We start from the raw sequence: 25,290 nt of genomic DNA, 5'->3' as shown, positions 1-25,290 counted from the left end.
TTTATGAAACCCATTGTATGTGTAAATGTGCCAATTAGTCTTACTTGGCAGAGAATGTTAAAATAGGTTTAAAATAAAGGAAAACTTCTGCATGAGTGATATGGTTTGTTATACAATGATTAGCAGGAAAACAGCAAAAAAGTAGTAGCAGCTCACATATAAATGGTATCCTGTAATCAGTACCAGGTGCTTGAGTAATACACAGAACTGAAAAATGCAATCTGATAGTTTTAAACAAGCATAGTTCATGTGGTGAATATTAAGAAACATCTTGTAAATCTACAATGTTTTGCAGTGATGTTATTTCAGAATCTGATTCTCAACTAATAAATCATTATAGTATTTTCAATATTTTCAGCAGATAAAAAGATTTATATATACAGTATCATGAGCAACTGAGACTGAGCGCAGCAAAAATTATTTAGAATATTTTCCCATAATGCTGTAGTACAGTTACGTTATGAACTGCTGATGATCATCTCATTTTTAATATAAATAAACAACAAATTAAAAGCTTTTTGAAAGTGCAGAAATAATATGACTACTATATATATGCAAAGAGATAATGCTTGAACTTCTTTTTGATTGTAAACTTTTATTTCATTCTCTGTCTTGTAGTTCAATAAGAAGCTACAGAAACAAAAAAATGCCTTTTTCTAAAGATGAGGGTTAGAACTGAGAGCCCCAAGCTTGCTACAGACACAGGATAGCTCTGCAGGAGACCTGAGAAGATCTTCAATGACTTAGAGTAATTCATCAGCTAGGCAAAGATGTAATATGATCACGTTTTGAAAGTTGTGTGAGCAGAGCACAGTGATCTCATTCCCAGCAGTAAATTTGGAATTGAGAGGAGACCTTGTTTGAAACTTGTCTGAAGGCACTGTCATTTGGGAACATTATACTGTAGGAAAGTTGACCAGTTTTTGATGCAAGATGCCTGTGGATATACTTGGCTCATGGGAAGTGCCTGAACTTAAAATAAGAATTTTCCTTTTGACATCCTCTTGTGTTTGTTTTGGTTTGGTTTATATTGGTGGAAATGAGACAGATGTTGCCCACTGTTGTTCTAGATAAGCTGCTGAGATTTTATTTGTTTGGCTGAAATTTTAAGCTTTAATGAATGGTTTGAGTTGTTGGTTATCTCTGTGCTGTAAAGGTGGAAGTTAGTGAATACCTTCACATTTTAAGGAAGTGCAATCTCATAAGATTTCTTTAAATTCAAAGAATGCTTCTTTAAGAACGATAACATAAAGTGAAAGAAGTTGTTTAAACCCAATAAGTAATGTTTTTATTGCTAATATATCTTTAAATGTGAATATCTGATAAATTGAGAAATCATTATTTCCTTTACGTTATTAAGAACCATTTCATTTCTTTATATACAGATTCTGAAGCTTAACATATTTTGGCATTCCAGTGATACACAGTTAAGTTTTGCAACACAAAGAATGCATTTTATTACTGAATTGAGGAAAGAATATATAGAAGTGTTTTTAAACCTGTGCTCACAAGGTACTGTTATCACTTGTAACTATTTTTACAGTAAAATAAAATTGTTCTATGAGCCACAGATGATGATACGATCCTATGAAATATTTTGTGATGGTAGAATTAGAATATTATGAAAAATGGGAAGAAAGTATTGCCATTCTATATAGGATAAAATAAATTTAAGCCTCCTGAAAATGGCAATTGATGCAGTCCATATATTAAAACATCACATCGTGTGTACCAAAAAGTAAGATGTAAATGTAATTTGAAGGGGAAATGATGAAAATGCTATCCAGGTAAAACTTCATAAAAGTTTCTAGTTTCTTGTAACTTGCTGTTAGAATTGTATCTTCATATTTTCTTTGCGGTTTTATATAAATATTTATAATTTAACTTGAACAACTAAGCAGTCCCTTTTTTTTCTTTACATAGCAGATGGTACGTGAACAATACACTACAACAACGCCAGGCACTAGCCTAGAGAGGCCGAAGAATGAATATGTCTACAAAATTGGAATTTATGGATGGAGAAAGCGTTGCCTCTACTTGTTTGTTCTCCTCCTGCTTATCATCCTGGTTGTGAATTTTTCTTTGACAATTTGGATTCTTAAAGTGATGTGGTTTTCCCCAGTAAGTGTCCTCTTTAGTTTTCCATTTTTTTGTATGTTCTCTTCTATTCCCAGCCTCACCCCTTATTTTTGTAGATACATCAAGTTCTCTGTGCACAATAGGTGGTTCTTTTTAGTTCCTTCTCAACTGTAATTTGTACTTCGGTTGAAAGTATATTCTCTTTGAACATACTTCCTGATCTGTATCTCTGTATTGGTAATAATCTTTGAAATACTGAGGTTGTTGATACCTTATATTAAGGTGAATTCTAACCATCCTAAGAGAATGTATTTTCCTGTTGTCTCAGTGTCTGTTTAGTTTATATTTTATATGTGTGTTTGCTGTAACTTTTATCTCAACCAGAATTCCTTAGTGTTGAAAGATTGCTAGCAGTCGCTGTTTTTTCTTAGCTTTCTTCTCCTTTTTATCAGCATCTAAAATGTAACAATTTATTTGCCCAATTAATTACAGCTCAGAGGTAATTATTACTACTTCATGCTTGAGGCTAGGCAGCTATATTTTTCAGGAATAAATTTAATAACTTTCCACTGTCATATATATTTTAATATTTATAATGTAATTTTGCATGTAGTAGATTAAAAGGTAGCTTTCAGATGTCTGCAAGATGTAGCTTTAGTCAGAATGCAATAAAATGCATCAATGAATGTTGAAGTTAAGCTAATTTGCTCCTAACATGCAGTCGTGATACACAGAAGATTTGAATAGACTTGTTACAAGAAAAAAAAAAAAAAGTAAATTCCTACAGCGCTGCCCCTGCTACTGGAGAAAATGTTAAAGGTCCCATTATCTATCATTGTTACACCTCTGTGACTAAGTGAAGGCCATTTTATCTTCATAGAAGCATGTCTATACTCTACTTTCTCTTACTATAAAGTAAGTAGGTTAATTTTTAAGTCCTACTTACTACTATAGTTACTAGTGCTTGAATTCCCATCAAGTTTCTTCCCCCACATAAATTCTTTTCAGCACTGTTACTGTCATACAGATTACAATGCAGAACATCTTAGATCACATACAATTTTTCTGTTATGCAGTTCACATGGAAGATGTGCACTTAGTGACTGCACATCATGAATCACAGAGAAGATGAATAACTTAAAAATTGTTTTCTGTGTGGCTCAGGCTTTTATTTTTAAGGAGTTTTTAAAATTATTTTCTGTTGGTCTGGTTTCTTTGTACGAAACTGGGTGTTTCTTCTCTAGTATCAGTCTATTAGTCAGGACTAACAAAAATAGTTTCAGAAACTTCACTTCTAGGAACTCCTGTCTCCTACTAGTTATCTGTGAGGCACCAAATGCCTTGATCTGCTGAGGAACAGTGTCCTTCCGCCTTGGCAAGAAGAGCAGTGAAATAACAGCTCGAGTAGTGCAGGCTTTCATTCTTTCACAGAGTGGACTATGAATGCCGTGATTATAAGACTTGTCCTAATTCTCTGTTAAAAAATCGGTATTCATGACATACCCAGTTAAATAGTGACTTTAATGTAATGCCTTCACTTATTTGGGATAATCTGAGGGAAATATCTATATTTCAACTAATTATCAGCTATAAGAACATTTGTACAAAGTACACGTGTATGTCACAGTCCTCACCAGAAGTATGTATGAGGTCATTAAGAATGGAGAACTTTTTTTTCTGGGTATTGTTATAATGGAGTATATCTGTCAAGACAAGAAGTAACTCTTGAAGGTGTGAGAAGTATCATACAGAAAAGCCCTGCTACCCTCTTCAGAAAAAAAAGAAAGAATATAGATGTTAATTGCATGCTTGAAGTCTGGAAGTATAATTGAAGCATCACAGTCCTTTCCTGTGTCTAAGGAAATATGATTTGTAAAGAACGTGTGTAACAGACATAGAAATTACCAACACTATCATCAGGTCCTTTTCCTGATGGAATTAAGCATTTATCCCTCCAAGTTTTTGGTTAATGTTTCAAAAAGAGAGGTAACAATAAATTCACAGAAATAGATTTTTATGGTTCTGGTGTTCCAAGCTGGAGAAGTATTTGCTGTCTAGTCAGTTGATTCTTATATATCCTACTTATCCAATTAAACATGCCCATTATTGGGAAGAATAGAAAAGTAATGATGAAATATTACCTTATGCAGTCGCCAGTTATCTGGCAAATATTAGTCTGTCAGCTGTGATAACACTTTATATTTATTATGCGTTCAAGGTATATTATATAGAGGTTCTACTACTTACCATGTTTAATATTAATAATAGATATTGTATTTTTAGCTAAAACTTTAAAAGTATTCAGATTCAGTTTTTTAAAAATACATTAAAATGTTATCCTTGTTAACAGTATTAGAATATTAATAGCTAATAAAATAGTATTTCTCTGTAGAATATTACAAGAAACAAGTTGTATTACTAAGGTTGATAAACATATTCAGAAAAACATGATAAACGTTTTTAAACTTATTTTTATAGTACATTTCTGAAGAGAGTTTGTGCCCGAAGAAAGCTTTAAACATAACATGATGGTAGTATGTAGTTCTATTAGGAAACCAGTTTTGCAGTATAGTGCACAGGGGTGCTGATGCTTTAGTGATTGATTGGCATAGTTCTATAGCACAGCCCTTTCATGAGCCCACTCAAAGTTGACAGAATTGTTATTTAGATATCAAAGTTACAGTTATATAATAAAAACTTATTCCTTTTTCTGGAAGGCATCCTTAAATCTTTCATTAAATAATAACTTGCAGTATAGAAAAATCACATGCTATGTCTATTCATAGTTGCAGATTAAAATAATAATGAAATTATGAACAGAGCCTCAACAAGCTCTGGTATGGAATGAATCCATGCACACATCTCCTGTCTCAATCCCAAAAACCAGACAGTGTGATAAATGCAAACAAGCTAAGCCGATAAAGGAGAACGTGAACTAGACATAGATATGCTGCAAGATCTCCTTGTAGAAATTTGGAAGAATGATGAAAGATGGAGACTTTTCTAAACTCCATTGTTTGAGAGGCTTTCAGTATTAAACGAACATGACTAAACTGGACAGAATTTAATTTCATTTCATAAAATCTAGATTAAAGGGGAGCAACCTGAACAGAGAATGTATTCCTTTTCTCGTACTGTTCCAGTTACATAATGTATGAGCATCCCCAAGGTGTGCAAATTGATTTACAGGGATCAGATATATCTCATTCTTTATTTCTCTCCCAGAGTTCCAGTGGACAGGATCTCAATTTTTTGGGGGATGTGAGAGAAGAACACTGTGAATTCATTATATTCAGCTGTTTTAGGGAAGACTGATTCAAATATATTATATCAAATATAATATAAAAAAATCTTCAGCTTGGTGAATAAGGTGAAACAGAGTAATACTAGAATTAGTTTTGCACGAAAATTAGAAATTTTGAAAAAACCCTAGAGATTGGATTTAATGTGTTACCCTCCTCTACACAGAGGCCAGTAATAAGTGTTGCAGGGGTCTGTCCTGGCACTGATCCTTTTTAACAACTTTATCAATGACTTAGAAGAGATGGCAGAATGCTTGCCCACTACATTTGCGGATGATACCAGTCTGGGGGTACTGTTTAATAGTTTCAAGATTCGGGCTGACACTCAAAGAAGCCTAGACAGGCTGGAGGTATGGTCCAACCTTATGAAATTCAAGAGGGACAAATGCAAAGTCCTGCTTGTGGAGAGGAAGAGCCCCTGGCGCTAGCACAGGCTGATTCTGCCTGGCCTGGGGCAGCTCTTTGGAGAAGGCCCTGGGGGCCGGTGGGCGGCAAGCTGAGCATGAGCCAGCAGTGAACCTGGCAGCAATGAAGGCCAAAAGTTTCCTGGGCTGTATGAACAGGGGCAGAGGCAAAGACTCCAGGAAGTTATTATCTCCCTTTACACAGCACTCATTAGACATGCATATAATACAGCCTCCAGTTTTGAGCTTCCCAACAGAAGAGAAATATTGATGCACTTTAATATCATTTTTGCTTTTAAGATTTGTTTTGTGGTTGGCCATCTGATGTTGCCAAGACAGAATTTCTTTTTTTTTCTCTAAATAATATTACACCACTGATTTCCTCTGAAAAACTCATTGCTAATCTGTTTTACGCTTCTGACAAAGACAAGATAAATGCTTCACCGGAAAAAATATATTCCTCTTTTACCCTGTTGTCTTAATTGATTAAAATGACTGCGTAATTTTAAAATCGTCCACTGACTCTAATTAGCTTGTAACATTTTAATTTCAAGGCCATCAGCTATATTAGACTAGACACTATCATATGAGATGAAAGTTCATCCTCCTAGACACTATCAGATCCTGAAATATTTAACTAGAAGAATACTGAATATATTGAACGCAAGAATACTCCTTACTCTCATTGTTCTTTTCCAGATCCTTATTGTGATATAGACTATAGAATCGGGCAATTCTCAGTCTTTCTAGTTGGAACTGTCTTGATTTACATGGAAAAACTGATTTTGTATTGGACTGGATATAACACATGCTTTAGCTGTCAGACGTTTACTGTACCCACCTTGGAGACAGAAGTTTCTCTTGAAGCTTCTGCTCTAATTAATATTTAATAAATATATATGAAGCAGAAAAAAACCTACTAGAGAGTAAAAGATTCCCAACATCAAATGTACTATAGTCGGTTGGTTAGGGCATGGAACTCTGGGAGAAGATATAAAATCAGATTTTCCCAGTGAAAGGAGGAATTTTAATCCGGGAGTACAACAACCCACTTGAGCCCTGCAGCCACTTGTTCTTAAGTAAAAGGACATGAGTACCTCTTCATACGGCCCCTCTTTTTCCTTGTAGGCTTTATTTGTAAAATGGTCCCTTATGAGATTTTGATTGTGTTCATGTCCAATGGTGATCAGATAGTTTAACTTCAGAAATGTTAGTATTCCTAGATCTGTTGGACAAGTGAGCAGGATGTTTGAAAATCTGTATTTTGGAATTCTTAAATTATTTAAGTGTCTCCGTAACTAATTACCCAACATATAAAGTCCATATTGGCATGACTCTAGATGGCTGCATGACTGGCAAAACATTTGGAAAAGTTGGACAATGTTGAGCTAATCTGTATAACAATGTTTTATACAACAGTGAGCATCTGAAAGCTTTGTAGAGATTAGCTGGTCAGTAGGAGGCATTAACAAGGTATTTGGCTTCTCAGTTTGTTACGTAACTGATACAATTTCACTACTATAATCTTTTGCTTGCATTGCTGCCTCAGTGATTTCTGAGGTGTTTTTTTTTTCTTTTTGCATTTTTACTTTTCCATTATCTTTATATTCCTTAGAGAAAACTAAGTTCATGAGACTGATTTCACATTTTCTCCTGAATATAACGGTCTTTAGCTGTTCTACCCTGCTATTAGATAGAGAACTAGTACTCACCTGGTCAGAACTTTGCCCATAATACTGACCCATTGTGTCGACATTGTAATCAGTGAAGCCCTGGACCAAAATTTTTAGATCACTGTTGAATTTTGTAGATTGTCATGCCAGTACTTTAAAACTGAGGTGTGAAAAAAGCACCTGATCAGATGATTACCATTTCTGATGCACTAGCAAATCTTGTTCAGAAAACCCACATCAATTCAGTTATGATATAATTTAGGTTATGCTACATTATCATAAGACTAGGAAAGGACAATAAATCCTATGTAATAAGCAGTTTCCCATTAAACAGATATGTTCTCCTAAAATGTACAGATCTGCCTGCCAGAGAATTTCAGGAGTATTCATATTGAATTATACCTTTGGAGTTCTGCTGGTTTTTTGATTCTCTCTTTTACCGCACACAGAAACTGTTTCCATACAGGTTTTCCATAGTGGACCAGTATGTAGAAGACAGAGTCAGAACCAGCTGTATAGCTCTTCAGAAGAACCATTCAATAGCCTATGGCTAAGCCATACACCAGTTTTGTTTCCCTTGGTGTGAATTAACAAGAAAATCCAATGGTTTCTATGATTCTCTGCAGGTCTTTGAAGACTTTCAGATACGTAACAAAGATCTTACTAATAGCCTTACTACTGTTTTTACAAATCCCCAAGCCTGTAAATTCTAGAAGCACATGACCACTCCTACAATTTCTTCCATTCCTTTTTATCTAGCATATGTTTTCCCATTGTGTTTAAGAAACGTACCTGCCCTGTCCACAGAAATAAATGTGAAGTCCTTACATTCTTGTTTCCTCAAAGGCTTTCCACAGTTCTTTATCAGGTCTTCACACATTTACTTCCTTAATGACCTGAAACCTCCATCACCTGTTTTGTTGATTCATTTTTTGTTCTAATAGTTGACCTACTTCCTTTTTAGGGAGCATGCAGGTGCCATCTCCGTATATAACGTGTGTACATATACCAATGGTCTCATATATTCTCAAGCACTTCTTTTTTGGCTTTTAAAATGTCTTTTGGTTAAAAGCCTTGTCTGTACCTTCAAGTCTGCTCAGACAGAACGATTATGAGAAGTCGTGTTTGTCCACACTTAAATTGCCTTATATTTAGGTGCACTGACTGCTGCTACTAAACTTTTCCAAATATACATTTCTGTATACATAAAGCTGTGGGGAAAATGTAGTTGAATGAAGTGTAATAATAATTAAGCAATACAGAATGAAAATGTAATTGATTTAAAACTCCTCATTATCTGTGCAGGGAAATACATGAATTTCCTAAAACTTTCTCCTTGCTTTTTATGTTGAAATATTTATTTCATGAGTGAAAAACAGGGTTTTATTAAAAAAAAAAAAATCATCTTCAACCAAATAAAAAATTTGAAAATACATGATCAGGTCCTAACTATGGAGTAGGGTATGGATTGGAAATTGTCAATTCTATATGTAATCCAACAGGAACTGCAAAAAGCTCTCACCCTTTCCAACTTTATATTTCATTTCCTTGTCATTGCTGTTATTTTTTGTGTACATTGTAAAATTAATTTATACAAATACGTGGTAAGCTACCATTTTATTGATGCAGAGCATATATTTATGCCATTATTTTAAAGCTGGTATTATTGTCAGTGCTGGATTAGAGCTTGCTGTGATACAGTATAGGGAAAATTCAACAGATTTGTTTTACATTTTGCTTGATGAGATTTACAAAAATGCATTTATCAATAATGTCACCAGAGAAACATCATATTAGATTATTATATTTTTATGTATAAAATCTGTTCTTACTAAATTTTTGTACCATGAATCAAAAAGTGGCCATGATGGCCTTTAGCAAAGATGACCAAAACTCTGCTCGTAAACTTTAATTTATCAGTTATACTAAGATGAGGGGAAGTCTGGGTAATTCAAAATTAAGTTGGATTGTTAATGGAGATGATCTGTTTTTAATTGTGATATACTGCAGTGGCTGCCATTTTGTATGATATTTTAAAATGAATATGAATGATAATTGCAAGACAAAACATAAGGTAAATTATTTAATTAATTAATTTCACACAGAGCAAGCTGGAGGCATCTTCAACAGTGCTTTGTGATGAATGCAATATCTCTTTGTCCTTCTTCCATCTCACATTTTTGTCATCTTGACTATTTAGACAGCAAATTCTGTCAGGGTGGAGATGCTTGTCACTGTGTGCTTACACAAGGCGTAGAGCACTGAGACCATAAGATGAAACATCCCCTCGTACAAATGATAGGATTTACAATATTGAATCAATGCGTAGTCTGTGTAATCATATACGCCGTGCAAATATCCCTGATTCCTCAGAGGAATTCAAAAAATAAAGATCATGCAATGTTGTTCTGAAGAAAATCCTCTTGACAACCTTTACAAATCAAAGGAAAAGATTTAATTCCATTTCCTTAGCTAAGTTGCATAATTACAAATGTTAATACAATAAAATGAATTAGCCAACTTATGAAAACTCAATTCCTGAATAAATACATGTAGCAGTGGGAGTATCGGTCTATTTTTTTAATGTTGAGTAAATCAGTCACAGGAGATGTAACGCCAGATGTAATGTCATTTTTATTAGCTGAGTATTATCCAGCTTTGAAGTGTCTGTAGGAACAGATGGAATTTGCTCCTCACTGAACAAGGAAGTGAAGCTGGAACCGAATCTGTTTTGAGAAGCCATTTTATCCTCTTGAGTAATACCTGTTGTAATTAATACCTTTCTTTACTTAAGAAAGTCTGTTATTGTATATATCAGGACAAGGAGGACCTGAAAATATCTTGACAGTATGCTTCTTAAATATTAATCCTGTTTTATGAAAGGAATCTTATCAAAACTAAGCAAATGCCAATGATGTGATGAATTTGCATCTTTCATTTCCTCAAATAAATATTGAGTTCAAAGTGGCCATCTACTTTTCTAGATCATGGAATATTACCTACCCTCTTTCTACCCGTATCTGTAAAGAATGTTTTAGTCTGTATCCAGCTCTAAGCCAGGTGAAACTCACTTCTGTTCCAGGAGTGCTTGCTGTTGCTAAGGGCTCTGACTTGACCCATGTCTTTGACAGAAAAGACTCCACTGTCACCTAAGAAGAGGAATCGGATAACCTTCTCTGTCTGAGCCCAGGAAATAGAGTCCTTGCAACAGAAAACGAGATGAGGCATCAGTAATGTTATTATTATACCAAGCACGTACTTAGCTCCAAAATAGATATTGTAAGTCAAACAGAGAGTTTCATCAGATTCATTACCAATCCTGTTTTGCTGATTGCTTTTTAACAATCTCTACCCACAGACCTATTATCTCAATGAAACAGTACACTCTTGTTTGCAAAGCAAGTTCTCCAAATAGTAATTGCTGCAAGAAGTACTGCAGTGAAAGCTGGATCTATAAAGCCATTAATTGAACTAGCTTTGGGGCACAACAAATGATGTGTTGGTCTGAACTTGCCAAGGTCTTTCCCTGGGCTGGCCTAGAAGTAGGATGTAAGTATCCTGTAAGTAAGAAAAGGCGTTACCTGAATGGAAATGCTGCATCCTCTCTAGTCTGAAGTTAATATCATTATCAGTTCCAATCAGCAACTGCAGCATGTGTAGATTTTTAATATTTGGAAAATTTGAATATTCAAGGAGCAGATACTACAAATTAAACATGCTGTTAACTCCTGAGAGAGGAGCCACTTGATTTGAATTGTGTGTGTGTTTTAAAGCTAGTGTTTGAATCAACTTGGAGATCTTTTTGTTGTAACCATGCGAATATATGGATATGCCTATCTTTCCAGTATTTGATCTCTACCCAGAAGAGGAAAATAGACATCTTCCTGTGCAGCTATTAGCTGATACATAGACCAGAAGTTTAATTTCTGTTGTTCAGAGCAGTCTGAGGACTGCAGTTGAAGTGAAGTCAGAAGGTGCAGCAATAGTGATGATATGATATGAAATTATACGAAATTATAACAAATTATATGAAATTATATGAAGACTGGTTGACCCAATATAGTCAGCCCCCATGTGTTTCAGTTTCTATATTGACAGGAAAACGTAAGTTACAGTTACTGGTTGAATTGAGGTGACTAGAAATACTATTTGTAAACAGAATGAATGTTCCTCATGCCTCATCCTTGTTTTTAAAGCCACGTGCCTACAGCAGCAGACCTCTACATTATTATATTGGCTTGGGAAATAAGTCCCAAAAATATTATCTGATGCTGTTTTGACTCCATAATCCATAGACAGCATGAGGCTCAACTACCTGAGGGCAAGTTGCTGTGAGTGCAAAAGCCCTGGAGCTACATCTTCTTTCCACACCTAGTAGTCCTACGGCACTGTGCATCTCCTTCCACGTGACTTTCATGGTCATGAGCCAGTGCAGCAGGTCCCACTATAACAACAGGTGAAAGAGGGAAAGTTCTTGCATCCTGTTTTAACAAGACAGGCCTTTAGCACTAGCCATACCAATGCTGTTAAACTTGCTTTTATCCAGTCATTTCTCCCTTTTCTTTGACACAGATATTCATAGCCAGAAGAAGGTGGCCATACCACCAGAGCCATCAGTATGGCTTTTGGAACTTTTTGGTCCTGAAGAAGGACTTAGTCCTTCTACAGTCCTTTGAAAGAAACTTTAGGGCCTTTCCATGGCTTGTGGATGTACTGCACTCCTCTGCTGGCTTTGTGGAGGACGGAACTGCTTCCCATTATTTCGGAGGAAAAATATTTTATATTTGTTGTGTCGAAAAGAATGATAACCCACCCAAGACACTCCTCCCATCCAGATGCTCCATAGCACAGTGAGTCTTACCTAGGATTCTGGTAGTGGTGGCTACTCATTTCAGGTTTCTTGGAGTACCCCTGTATAAGCAATTCAGTTTTGTTGAGCTTTTATGAGGCTTGAACACACTCTCAGCTGGAATTTTTTGTAGAAGGCCTTGTCTCTGTTTCTACAAGCACTTAGGTCCTCAGGAGCATATTCAAATGATGAAAAATGCTTTTAGTGCGGTTCAAGACATCCTGTTACTCCAATTAGAATATGCATAGCAGTTTTGAAATGAAGACTGGTCACACCTTTGTGAACACTAATGCTAAATTGCATCTTTGATGCATAAGGGTTTGGCAGCTGCCAGCAGTTTCCATGCCAGTCAACTCCTTGCAGCAATAGCAAAATCTGCTTAGTGTCTACAGAGGTACCATTTCATCCTCCTCTTCTATACAGCTCGGTCCCTGCCTCACTGAGGGCTGTGAGTAATTAGAAAACGAGTCTCAAGGCTGTATGCACAATAACGTGTTATAGCTCAGGGCCAGTACACTCAAGCAGTGACAGTCACCAACATCAGGATAACAAGAATCCAGACTTGCCATATATCTATGTTCAGTGAAGCACTTCCCCCACACACAATCAATAGCTTATTGTATAACTGCATCAAAATCCACATCTAACTGATACCTGGACACTTTCCCCAAGTCAATAGAAATAATAGAAATATTTTAATTCAATGATTTGAATAGGAATGGAATCAAAACCTTGAAACTGAAAGCATCAAGGTTGTTCATCACTGAGGAAGTCACAATACTCAGTAAATAATAACTGCCTTCTCCTAACTAGTAATGTAAGAAGCAGAGTGGTTGTCAAGAGATTATTTGTAACTATTATACTCTTCTGTTTTATGGAACTTCTCATTGGATCTCAGTGCATTAGGGTGGTTGTTTATCCTAAATCCCTCTCTTATATTCCACGTAACTTCAATTTGCCAATTATAAAAGGGGCATAATAGAATTTCCTCATATCACAGCACTGCACAACTCGGTACTTTTACAATCTTGAGATGCTAAGGAAATAATAATTGTTTAGTCACAAAGGTAATAGAAGTGAGGATCATTATATGAAATCCACATTTTTCTTGTTCTCATGCATGTTATAGACTTTATCTGTTAGTCATCACAGATAGTCACTTATGCAGGTAAACCAAGTCTAAATTTCCGTGTGTTTTTGCACGTCCCAGTGGTCAATGAGAATGGATAAGAGGCTCTTATTCAAATATGTGAGAATGTGAGCTTTGTGTCAATGCTTAAATGAAAAATCTGATGACAAAAATAGGACATACTTGAAGACGTACAAAGTAATCCTGAGTGATATGACTGGATTTACTGAAAAATAAGAACGTATAGATAAGTTAAATGCTAAGTTTTGTCATATGGCATATTATTCCTGATGTCAAAGACATTCCTTTGTCTATATAGCATTTTTAGAATAATCATTGCTGAAAAATCTGAATCCATTAGAAAGGCTGTGCTGAGTAAATTGCATAATCTTCTTTTTCAGCGTCATTATAGGGGGTTTTTTTTCTCTGCTAAACATTTCTTCCTGGCAAAGCCAAAGGCAGGATGGAGATTGCCACCCAGGAGTTTGTTAATTTTCCCCACCAGCTTCAGAGCAAGAATTAATTGCTACTTCTTCCTCTGCCTTCTTAAATTTCAGATTTGTCAATGTCATTTTTAATACTTGCTCTATAATACACTGTTTATTTAGTTCTTTATATTCCAGAAAAATATGCAAACTGTGTTTAAACCTGATGTCTAGTATATTCTGCTTTCACCTGATGGGAAAAGGCATGAGATCAGAGCAAATAACAAGATCCTAAATTTAGTTAAACGAGAGCCATTTGATAGTGGTATTTCTTTAGAATATCCTGACATTTCATATCATGTTTTTCTAAAGTGTTTGTCTTAAAACTTGTGTGTTTTTACAGTGTTGAAGTGATCTCTGTTTTGTATTACAAATTAGAAAAAAATATCCATAGTTTTCACTAGAAAAACATCTTTCTAAATTACTCCATGCTGGCTAGGAATTGTGATTGTGAAATCCATAGGGGACTCATCATAGGTATTTTTTTAGTTTTGCCTCATGAGATGTATCAGTATATACCAGGTACTTTTTAAAAGCTTTGCAATGGTGTAGCATTTAAAAATTGTGTCTGCTTCCACTGAGAAAAGTCAGTACATTATATATTTCAAAGCAGTAAAATATTTGACCCTGTGTAATATATTCCATAAATAACTACTCTAAAAGCCTCTCTCCTGAAATAAATCCTTGCTGAGGAGGAATCGTAGTTGTGCTCTCCAGTGGAATGAACTGCTGACATTAGTATTTCTTACCTTATGGAATTAACAAAGCTTGTTTCTTTGTCTCTCTTAAAAGCCTGTTAAAATAGCTGCAGTTTTTCATTGAAGGCTAGTTAGACATTATTTAGCATTTTTTATATAGAGATAAATACATAAACTCATTTGTCAGAACGTAGAATATTTGAAAACAATGGCAATCTCTTAAAGTTTTAACCTTTATCATTGGTAGGCATAATTCATTAGATGAACAGGTTATTGATGTATCATCATCAGTGGCCTGTCGTATATCTCTTCTTCTCTGCTTATGTGGAGACAACCTGAAAAATACTTGGAGTGGAAATACTTTTTGGATTTATTGTTTTTTATTTAGCCCTTCCACCTACTCCTTGTAGTTTAAAGCAGTTGATCTGAAATATTTTCACATCTGGCTGAACTGTAAGTCTGCAAATTTTTTGCAGAGTTTTCTCTCACTTTTTATGGTAGAGTGAGTGGTGAATCCTTTACAAATTAGCTAAATACCAGTGAAATACCTTGTGGCTGAAGCTTGCAAGTCGTCAACAGTATTTACTGAAGAAATTCCTCAATCATTTTTCACATTATCAATTCTATGATAATCATAAAAGTAAGGAAAAAGAATGAAATAAGATATGTGCTGGAAGAGCACAACTGGGCTAAATTTGGGAAGGAGTGTTTAAGAATGAGGAAGGTACAAAAACTGACAAGCAGGTGATAAAGAGAAAGGAAGATGATAGTGTGAGACTTAGAGCCTTGACCTACAATTAGAGCAGAAAAAAAAATAAACCAAGGAATGAAAAATTAATTAAAAAGAAGTAATTACTGGAAATGGAAGCAAATAAAAATCCCTCTTTGTCTCTTCAATAGAGTTAGAATTATTACATTCCTTGTAAAATACATTATTGATAGAATAAACCTTGAGATGTTAACTTAAGGTTTGTTTTATGTGAGTATTCGTGTATAATTTTATTGTTCACAGCATTTTTAGAAGGCAAGTACAAAGTCTATTTCAACACAGCCAATACAAATGCACTTCTTTTTAATTTAATGGCTGTAATACTGTATTTTTTCTTCAAGAAACCCCCAAACCTGACCTTTATAAATTTTTCTTAAAAGCTATAATTTCTTAAAGAAACATACTCCTGCAAGAAATGACAAATTCTCAAAATTTTAAATGCGTTAGTATAGGCATCTGTATCAATAAACTAGAGGCAGGCAGCTCTGCAAATTTTTGAGTTTATGAGAAGAACAAAAAAAATATAACAACAATAACGAAATACGTATAACTCTTGCATCTTCTCCTCAGACTGGAATGGGACACCTGCGTGTTACTAAAGAAGGCCTTCGTCTGGAAGGGGAATCAGAATTCTTATTCCCTCTTTATGCCAAAGAAATCCATTCTCGAGTGGTAAGCAGATAGTCTTTCAATAACGCTGAAGAAATATTAATGCACTTATGAACAGTTTAATTTAGGCAAAGTCCAGGCATCTGTCATGGAAGTATGTGTGGGTGTGGGTTTGGGCATGTGGGGTGTGTGTGTGTGGGGGGGGGGGGTTGTCTGTGTGGGTGTGTGTGTCATGGAAATGTGTGTGTGTGTCATGGAAGTATGTGGGGGGGGGTGTATGTGCATGCAAACGGGTTTTTGCATGCTTTAGAAGCTGCAAGGTCAATGTTCTGATGCTGTGGTAGAATTAACATTTTTCTCCTAGGCATATGATAAAAAGTAGCTCAAAAAGGAGTTACAAAGGTCAGTGTGTGTAAGTAATGCTGAAATTTTAAGAGTATGTAAGAATTTAAAAATTATTTTTAGCGAGATTATTTTTTGATGCAGGCTTCCCTGTGAAACTGATTGTTTTGTTTGTTCATCCATTACAGATTGGTTTCAGTATTTCTAAAACTAGTGGATCCTATTGGAAAAGTTACAATTTCTCTAATAAGTTCAGGTTTTGTCACTTTTAGGGCAACAATATTAAATACATGATATCTTTATATACTTATGTATATAAAGTCTGCAAGACTAAATTAAAAGATTTAGGATTTAATCTTTTTTACATAGGCAGAGAATTTTGTTATTATTGAGATAGGAATAACATACTTGGTCAAAGAAAATATCAAGCAGGTTGACTTTAAAATGGCACTGAGAATGGAAATGGTATGAAAAATTTTTATTGAAGTACTGGGTTTAGACGAAGGAAGAAAGAATCTGCATTGGTTTTTAAATATCCAGGTGAACTCTGAAACTTGTTCCAGTAAATTTTTTTGTAGAGCAATATTTGTTTCTGGCCAACAAAATGAGTATTTTTCAAAACTATCATCTGTAATCCAAATGCTCACAAAATAAAGCCATGTTTTAGGAACATTGTCATCAACCAGTGGGACGTTTCACTGAATAAAGTATTCAATGATAGTGAAAGCCAAATATGGCTCTTTCATTACTTCAAGCATACAATCTTCCTCAACAAGAAGAGATAGCCAGCTATGAGACTTTTCTGAACCTAGGGGAAAAGTTGGTGTTTGTATCACTATAGCAAGAGAAAATATAGATAGATTTATCAGAATGAGGTTGTTAAAATGCTCGATTACTGAAATTTAAGCAATGCCAACATATTTTATGTCTATTAAGCCTTTCTTTTTCTTTCTGCAACAGGTATTTCCAGTAGCAGAACAGCTCTTACTTAGAGGGTGAAATTCCATTAGTAAATCTATATTTCCATTTTATTTCTTACGCTGTATTCTCTTCTGCCTCATAGGCAGTGGGAGAACTATTTATGTGCTTAAATGAATTTCCCTTGAGGGTGTTTATCCAATAAGACATGTAACTTTTTAAGACCAGAATAGCTAATACTGAAGAACTCCCTCTACCCCCAAAAATCGTTATGCAATGTTAAACTACCGTTCGTGCTCTTTTAATATTCCTTCCAGCTCTTAATACATTTAGTACAGTATAGGATAAAAGAGGTGTGGCAGTATCTAATATAAGCTTAGCTGTTTAATGACCCATCATGATCATTAGTAGGATGCATTAATTAGAGCCTTCAGGCTATGGCATGTCTCTGCCCCCTATGAACTGATAATTTATTAGACGGGTTTTGTTTGTATGTTTGCTTGCTTTTTAAAATATTTGAACTCTCTGGAGGCTTAATTGGCTATAGCTTGATCTCCTGAGTGCCATCTTTATATTTGTTCTCATAAAGTTGCTTATTTGTTATGATTTCTTTTTCCAAATTTGTTTGTTAGAGAATTGGGCCACTCACAGCTATCATATCAGCTTTCTCCCTTGCCTTAATAGTTTTCTCCTTGCAGTATCCTAACAGCTTTTCTCACCTAATGAGTTCTCCAAAGTGCTAAGAAAGTATGTAGCAGAAAATCTACTTGCTGTGCATCATCTCTGGAGCCTATTACAAGTTTATGGCTTCATTATGAGCCCGACACAAGAGTTGTGGGCAACACCGCTGCATCTTAGCTAATAGATATTCATAGAAAGATAAAAGATGAGCATTTGTCAATGTGTTACTAGATTCTAATTAGTCAACAATACACGTGTGGAAGCCACAGGTCTAGAAAACAGTTGATTTACACTTACTTTTGATACTACAAATTACTAACATATTTTTTAAATCAACCAGCAGCTGTCAAATAAGTGTAACAAAAATGCCCAGATTTGTGTGTCATTTAGCACATGTACTTAAACGTAATATATTTACCTGATCTTTGTTGACCTTCTTTTTCCAGTTCATACTAATTGTCCATGCCTAGTCTGATGGGGCACAGTGGGCAGCAGGGTCTTTCAAAACAATTACTTGTCTGCTCGTCAAGACAAGGAGAAGGTTGATGAGGCTCCAACGGGCCTGAAGTGTAGAGTATGAGTGGAACATTTGGGAATAAGTTATGGAAATTATGGGAGTAGTTCAACAAGCACAACACCAAGCCATGAGTTAACACAAGGGGATGTTTTGGTAAAGTAATTCCGCACTGGCTGCAGTCTTAAGAATGACATGAAAGTTTGAATTGCCTACCATAGCTAGTCTGGATTGTGGTGTGGTGTGGTAGGGATGAATAAAGATACCAATTACACCTGCTTGGCATGCTCTAGCTTCCATAAGTAGCACACAATGATGGATAGGCATGAGGCTGATTGCTCTGCAAATGTCCCAGCTGTGATGCAGCTTGTGAGGAGAGTTAAACTGAGCATGAGTGCCATTGCTTTGTGACCTTCAGATGTGATTTTGTATACTGGGACACCAGATATGGAACAGCATAGGGTGTATTAGGCTCAAATCATGATGCAGGGATGTGGACACGCAGGTGATGCTGTTCAATCTGCTGATAGACTTCTGTCATCTTTCTGAGTGGTGGACAAGGAGATGATTTAATTTATAATTTAGACTGACACTCTTATCTGTACTGTCATCTATTACAGTCAGCTTTGAGCTAGCCAACCTGCCACTTTTTCCATCACCCACTGTGAGTTTCCTTACCAGGAGAGTCAGTGCTAGGTGCCAAAATCAAGCCAAAGCTTACAGGCTGCATGGACCACTGAGGAAGCAGAATGCATATGCATGTTTCTCACCAAGTTAATAAGACAGTATAAGTTTGCAGACTGGGGTACTCACACTTCAGTTAAATGGCTGTCCTGTAGGAGTCTTGATTATCTATTGAAATGTAGTAAATCTAGTACTTAAGCTTTTTTTTCCAAAAGATAAAATGTTAGCAACCATGTTCATTGGGCCAGTAACACAGATTTTGTTCACCTGAAGTATTCTTTATAACTTTTTTCTTCTTTTAAATCTCATATAGTGAAAGTAATCAAAAATATATGCCCAGATTATTTGGTAACACCTGTGTATGGTTTTGTAGCTGCAAAGCTCTTTCAGTGACTGAGTTTAATGTAATAACTAGACTAAATTTTGAAAATTGTTAACATTTCTAATTATTCTGCTGAATCTACTCTTTCTTTTTTTTTTTTTTTTCTTTCTCCATACTTCAGGACTCATCACTGCTTCTCCAGTCTACTCACAATGTGACTGTGAATGCTCGCAATTCAAATGGGGAAGTCACAGGCAGATTAAATGTCGGTAGGTCTAAATGATTTTTCCTTTTTCACTGTTTTGGAAACATTGTAATGAATATTTGAAAGGCACTTTGAAGAAATAAAGCACTAAATATGTGATTATTTTTTACTATTATGGTAATACTTGAAAAGTCTAGCTGCCACTCAGTAAACGCCAACAGTATCTTTTCAATTTCTCAGTTAAGCATTAATTCTGTAAATCATAGAATCATAGAACGGTTTGGGTTGGAAGGGACCTTCAAGATCACCTAGTCCCAACCCCCCTGCCATGGGCAGGACACCTCCCACCAGACCAGGCTGCTCACAGCCCCATCCAGCCTGGCCTTGAGCACTGCCAGGGATGGGGCAGCCACAGCTGCTCTGGGCAACCTGGGCCAGTGTCTCACCACCCTCACAGGAAAGAATTTCTTCCTGATACCTAATCCAAATCTGCCCTCTTTCAGTTTAAAGCCATTCCCTCTTCTCCTATTGCTACATGCCCTTGTAAAAAGTCCCTCTCCAGCTTTCCTGTAGGCTCCCTTTAGGTGCTGGAAGGCTGCTCTGAGGTGTCCCTGGAGCTTTCTGTTCTCCGTGCTGAAGCACCCCAACTTTCTTAGGCTGTCTTCATAGGATATAGGTGAAGATTCAAATTCAAGTATTTGAAGCACTTCTTTATTGCAGTTATGCAAGAAAGGTCACTGCAGAAGCTACTTTCTTGTGTAAATGTCTGTTGGTAGTTACAAATCATAGAAAGAAAATGCAACAGGAGAATACAGCTATGTCTCTCTTAATTTCCTAGTATTCCAGAGAGAAATACATTGAAGCAGATGTCCTAAAAGAAAATGCCAGTTCACAACTTGGAAATATACATGTTTTACTATATTTGGTAGCAATAAGATACCTTGGTATACTAAGTTAAATCAATAGGTCTAGCTACGTGTTGGTGATAGATCTTGGCAGCAAGAATGAGCAGACCTTAACTTTTTAAATCGTATTTTTCAGGCAATAATTGCAACAATATGGGTCAGACACAATGGAATTTTTCTTAGTTTTGTTAATATTTTTCAACTTTTATTGACTTTGGAGGAAAATGTAACAATTAATTAACTTGTGTCTTCTAAGAACCTCATGCAGCAAAGCATAAATTTCTCCTTATTTAACTGTATGACTAACATGATATGCTTAAATAGTTTACTAGACTGGGACCCAGATGAGCATTCATGAGCAGCTTTTCCATGCTGATGAGACTGTGTAACTTCTGTGGCAATTCCTGTTTGAAGAATTATATCAATTTATTGAACATTTTGCAAGCCTCACTGTTTTCAAACAAACTTCAGATAAAATATGTAATTTAAAACTTACAAAGGAGCCTGCTTTTCCACTTAAGATGTATAATTATACAGTTAATCACGATTTGGCCTTTAAATGTTTTCAATTATTTTTTTTTATTCAATCTATTGATAAAGATCTGAATAATTCCTCTTAAGAAGGTGCCCCTAAGTATTTATGAAAACATGATAGTTGCATCCATGTATAATTTTGGTAAGAATTAAGGTATGAAATGTACAGTTTCATATTATTAGTAAAGTTATTAAATCAGTTTGCAATAATTAACTATACAGTAACCACATGACCAAACCAAACACATCACATGGTCAGAATTTCTGTGACACAATATGTATGCTGTTGATTCTGACTGCTACATAGTGTTTGTGGTTACCCATCGTGGGACCAGATGTGTATCTGCACTGTGGTCATGTGTCCATCTTGCCTGATGAGAAGAAGTTGTCAGGAGGTCCTTTGGGAAAAGCGGACCACAGAACAAATCATGGACCACCACCCTAATTTATCCAACCTGATCCCTGCCAGTCTGGGAAATTTACAGGTGAAATCATGTTACACAGTAGCCCAAAGGCCTGATGAATTGTTTGACAGGCTGTGTCCAGCCTGCATGAACTAGAACTGCTAATAGGAAAGGTGTGCTATAAAGATGTTCATGAATACTTGGTCCTGTATTCAGTTTAGGCACTTGTCAGACAAGTCACCCCATCGTTAATGGGTGCTTTTGCATGAAAGTGAAAAAAGCTGCTCTGATTTCTGCTGCTCGTTCTGTCATCATATTTTAATATAGTCATGATTCACTTAAAGGACTGTGTCCCTATGGAAATATGGCACCTCCATATTTCAGGCTGGAAATAGAACATACCTTTGGCAGGTGGAAGGTGCATTGCTTCTCAGACAATGTTTCTGCATGAACAATTAAGAAACTTTGTTGGGGGGGGGGGGGGGGGAATGTTTGGGGGGGGGGGGGGGGAAATGTCAGCACTGAAGAGTGATATGGCCCATTTGGACTTTGGCACCTGTACTGTAACTGAGGTCCATAAATGAGCAGTCTCAGATACTCACCCATAGTGTATCTTTCCTGTTAACAAAGAGAGCTTCAGTGCTGGAAGCAGTGTAAAGGATATATTTTACTGAAATGAAAGATGCTTTACTTATTGTGCCAGCCAATGGGTATAGATCTTACCTTAAGAAAATTAAGCCTGGCAAAAGTAACAACAAATCTCAGACCATCTTTTCTTTTTTTCCCTTCCCAGTTACCCTTAGTCTTCTGAGAGCATTAACAAAGATCTGTACAGAAAGTGAGATGGCATGTGCTGCCTTAAATAAACAGAAAGTTTAAAACATCTGCTCTGTAAGGCTAGAGGCATCTAGATTGAAGAAAACTTGTGAAGACCTGATAGACAGAGAAGGGTCAATGGAAATGTTGTAGAATATGGACTGTGGTGTTTAGCAGGTAGAATTCTGCTGGATGAGAACTGTCTCATCATTGGTGAATCATTTATAGCAAGTATCACCCATATTTCATATTTTCCCTTCTTATTGGTAATTTAATTCTATTTCTCTGCTTTTCATCACCTGGCTTTCCTGGCTCTATTCCCAGTAACATGTCGTTCAGTAGTTTTTGTACCCTATCATCTCAAGCCTCTTCAACCTTTTCCTAAGGGAAAGCCAAATACTTAAGAGTTGTCCAGACAAAAGGCTGTCAGGCTGTGCAGAGAGGCTGTATCTAGCTTAGGCAGCATATGAGGAAACCAGTAGGAAAGAGCAGAATATAGACTGGAAGACCTGCATCTCAAATCTTTTAAAATAGTTCAGTGTACAAAGCCACTTCACATTTAACATCGAGGCAGTGAAGTTCTCTGACAGCATTCTGGCTTGCTCTACAAGAAGTACATTGATAAGATGGTGAAATAATGATTTGAGTCTGGGAAAATCAAAACTACATCAAAATGAAGTGCTAGAGTGCATTTGCATGTTATTTGAAATATTTGATGTTTAATCTTTTTGACTGGCAATTATATGTATTGAATTAGTTAATAATTGGTCTTATGTGCTGTTTGGTGTAGTTGGTACCATGGTAAATACTAACATGAAATATTACTAGTATTAAATCATTCTAATTTTAGCCTGATAGAAAAGTGTTCAAAGAGCAGTAAAAGCTTGATAAAGAACTCTGTTAATATCTAAATATATGGTCAAACAACAGTGGCTGGGGTAAAGTGATAGCCTATTAAAGTAAATGACCATCGGTATTTTTAGCCATTGTCCTTAGCCAGTCATAAAATGCATGCGCATAAGATGATGTTCCCATATAAGAAGTGTGAAAAATTGGTGGCTGGCTGGTTTACTTCATATGCATAAGCCTTTGCTAAAGAATTAATGCCTTCCACAGTTGCCGGCGTGCTGGAATTATGTTTTAATACTCTATTCATCTTACAAATATGAGTAGTTGCCATTGTGAAGGAGCTGTATAGATAAGTTTGGGATCATTCCAAAGATGACAATATAATACAGTATCACTTGTAAGATCATAACAAAAATACCTTTTAACTCATAGAAGATTGGATTTAAGTGACCTGTTAAAATATTTTAATGTTACTAAGACAGATTTAAATACCCCGTCTTTAATAGAAGTAATTCACAAGAGAGATCTGAAACAAATCTTTACTTGAGGAGTTTCAATGAAGTACTCACTGGAGGACAACAGGCACATATTATGCAAAAATGAAAAAGGTTTCCCTCATGAATCACAGATATAGTAAAATGACATCAAATGCAAGCAACTTCCACCATGAGCACTCTTGTTTTAAAATTTCTACATGCTACTCAGTTTACCTGCGTGACATGCTTCTTGCAGGAGTTATATATATATATATATATATACACTATAGGCTTCATTGTGGTTTGGACAGTGTTCCATAATTACACTGCTTTCAGAAGCCTCACTGAATGCAAATACATTTAATAGCTTGCCAGGAAATGAATACCTTCAAAATAATAGGGGTCATAACTAAAAAAAAAAAGACTAATTCTGTGCTCTACTCTTTTTACTTTGGTATCCCTCTGGATGACAGATGCACATTTTGTTTGACTTCCCTTTAAATTAATCATTTAAACCTCATATATCACTGAAATGCATATTAAAACCAAGTAAATAATTAAAAAATAATAATTTAAAGCAAAAAAGCAAATGGGACTTTTAGTTAAGGGATCATGGGGATGTGATTGCTTTGAAAATACTTCTGGGAGAAATGGAACTTAAAAAAATCATGTTGGCCCACAGATAGCAAGAAAGGAATCTAAGCAAGGCACAGATGTGGGAAGGTACAGAACTGAGAGTCAGAGGGTATTAAGAAAGCCATGGAGACCGATGCTTATAGGCAGGGCAAGGATGTCTACAGAACAGATGGTAAGTATTTTCAATAGAACAGCTCCTGTCTTTAAAATCATGAATAAGATTCAGATGTCATTATCACAGCTTGCTCATCAACCTTCAGAACTGAAATATCTAGATAATCTAATCTTGATAATCCAAGAAATCCAAGAAAGCAATTGAAGAAAGCTGCTAACTGTTATCTCCAAGATTCCTGTTCTAACTACGTCAAAGCCTTGGTCAGTTGCAGAATAAAAAAGAAATGTATCACCTTTGATTTACACCCTGAGCAACTTAGTGTAAATTTTTCAATTTTGTCAGTAACGAATGATAAGAAATAGATAATATATATAAAAGAAACATATAGACGATATAATCAGTGATCACATACTTAAGAGCAACATTGGTATCAAACAGTAAATGATGCTTCACCTGAGTAAATATATGCTTACATATATAGCCTACAAGCAGATTAATATAATCCAGTCAAATTTTGCAGTGTTGTTCCATTCCCGAATATTAAGTGGGTGAAAAGCAACATGTTGCCAACTATATTTACTGAAAAGTAGGGCCAGTTTTTGAGAAGGTCCATTTTTCAAGGATCATGTAAGGAGACTTCAACCTACAGAAGACCCTAAGTCCTGCCTGTAATATGGCTTTTTCAGAAGAAAAAACAATAAACCACAAAGGAAAAAGGCTTCCAAAATCATGCAAGGTCTGTGAGAACAGATTCCAGTACAGTGGGCTGCTGGTCTTCCTCCTAGTTCAATCATTTACATCAAGGAACAGTAATATCAGTAGCTCCAGGTCAGGGGTTCACTTCAAAGTATTTTAAAGCTAGAGGGAATTTATTTAGATTGCTGTTCTGTAC

General features: G+C 35.8%; 1 protein-coding gene across 7 annotated transcripts in view; it reads left to right on the top strand.

Moving 5' to 3' along the window:
* SGCG (sarcoglycan gamma) overlaps positions 1-25,290 on the top strand; it is a 134,941-nt gene that overhangs the window by 67,614 nt on the left and 42,037 nt on the right. For 2 of the 7 annotated variants that reach the window (XM_040583468.1, XM_040583469.1), the window contains 4 exons: positions 1,386-1,512; positions 1,924-2,121; positions 15,959-16,060; positions 19,640-19,727. In XM_040583468.1, the coding sequence (XP_040439402.1) occupies positions 1,927-2,121; positions 15,959-16,060; positions 19,640-19,727 (385 nt within the window). In that variant the 5' untranslated portion in view covers positions 1,386-1,512; positions 1,924-1,926. The remainder of the gene's footprint in view (positions 1-1,385; positions 1,513-1,923; positions 2,122-15,958; positions 16,061-19,639; positions 19,728-25,290) is intronic. The other 5 variants (XM_040583466.1, XM_040583472.1, XM_040583471.1 and 2 more) reach the window with 4 other exon arrangements.

The sequence above is a fragment of the Falco naumanni genome, chromosome 2 (genome assembly GCF_017639655.2).
Source record: "Falco naumanni isolate bFalNau1 chromosome 2, bFalNau1.pat, whole genome shotgun sequence".
NCBI lineage: Eukaryota > Metazoa > Chordata > Aves > Falconiformes > Falconidae > Falco > Falco naumanni.
The sequence above is the reverse complement of the archived record's forward strand: the minus strand, read 5'-3'. Positions and strand labels throughout refer to the sequence as shown.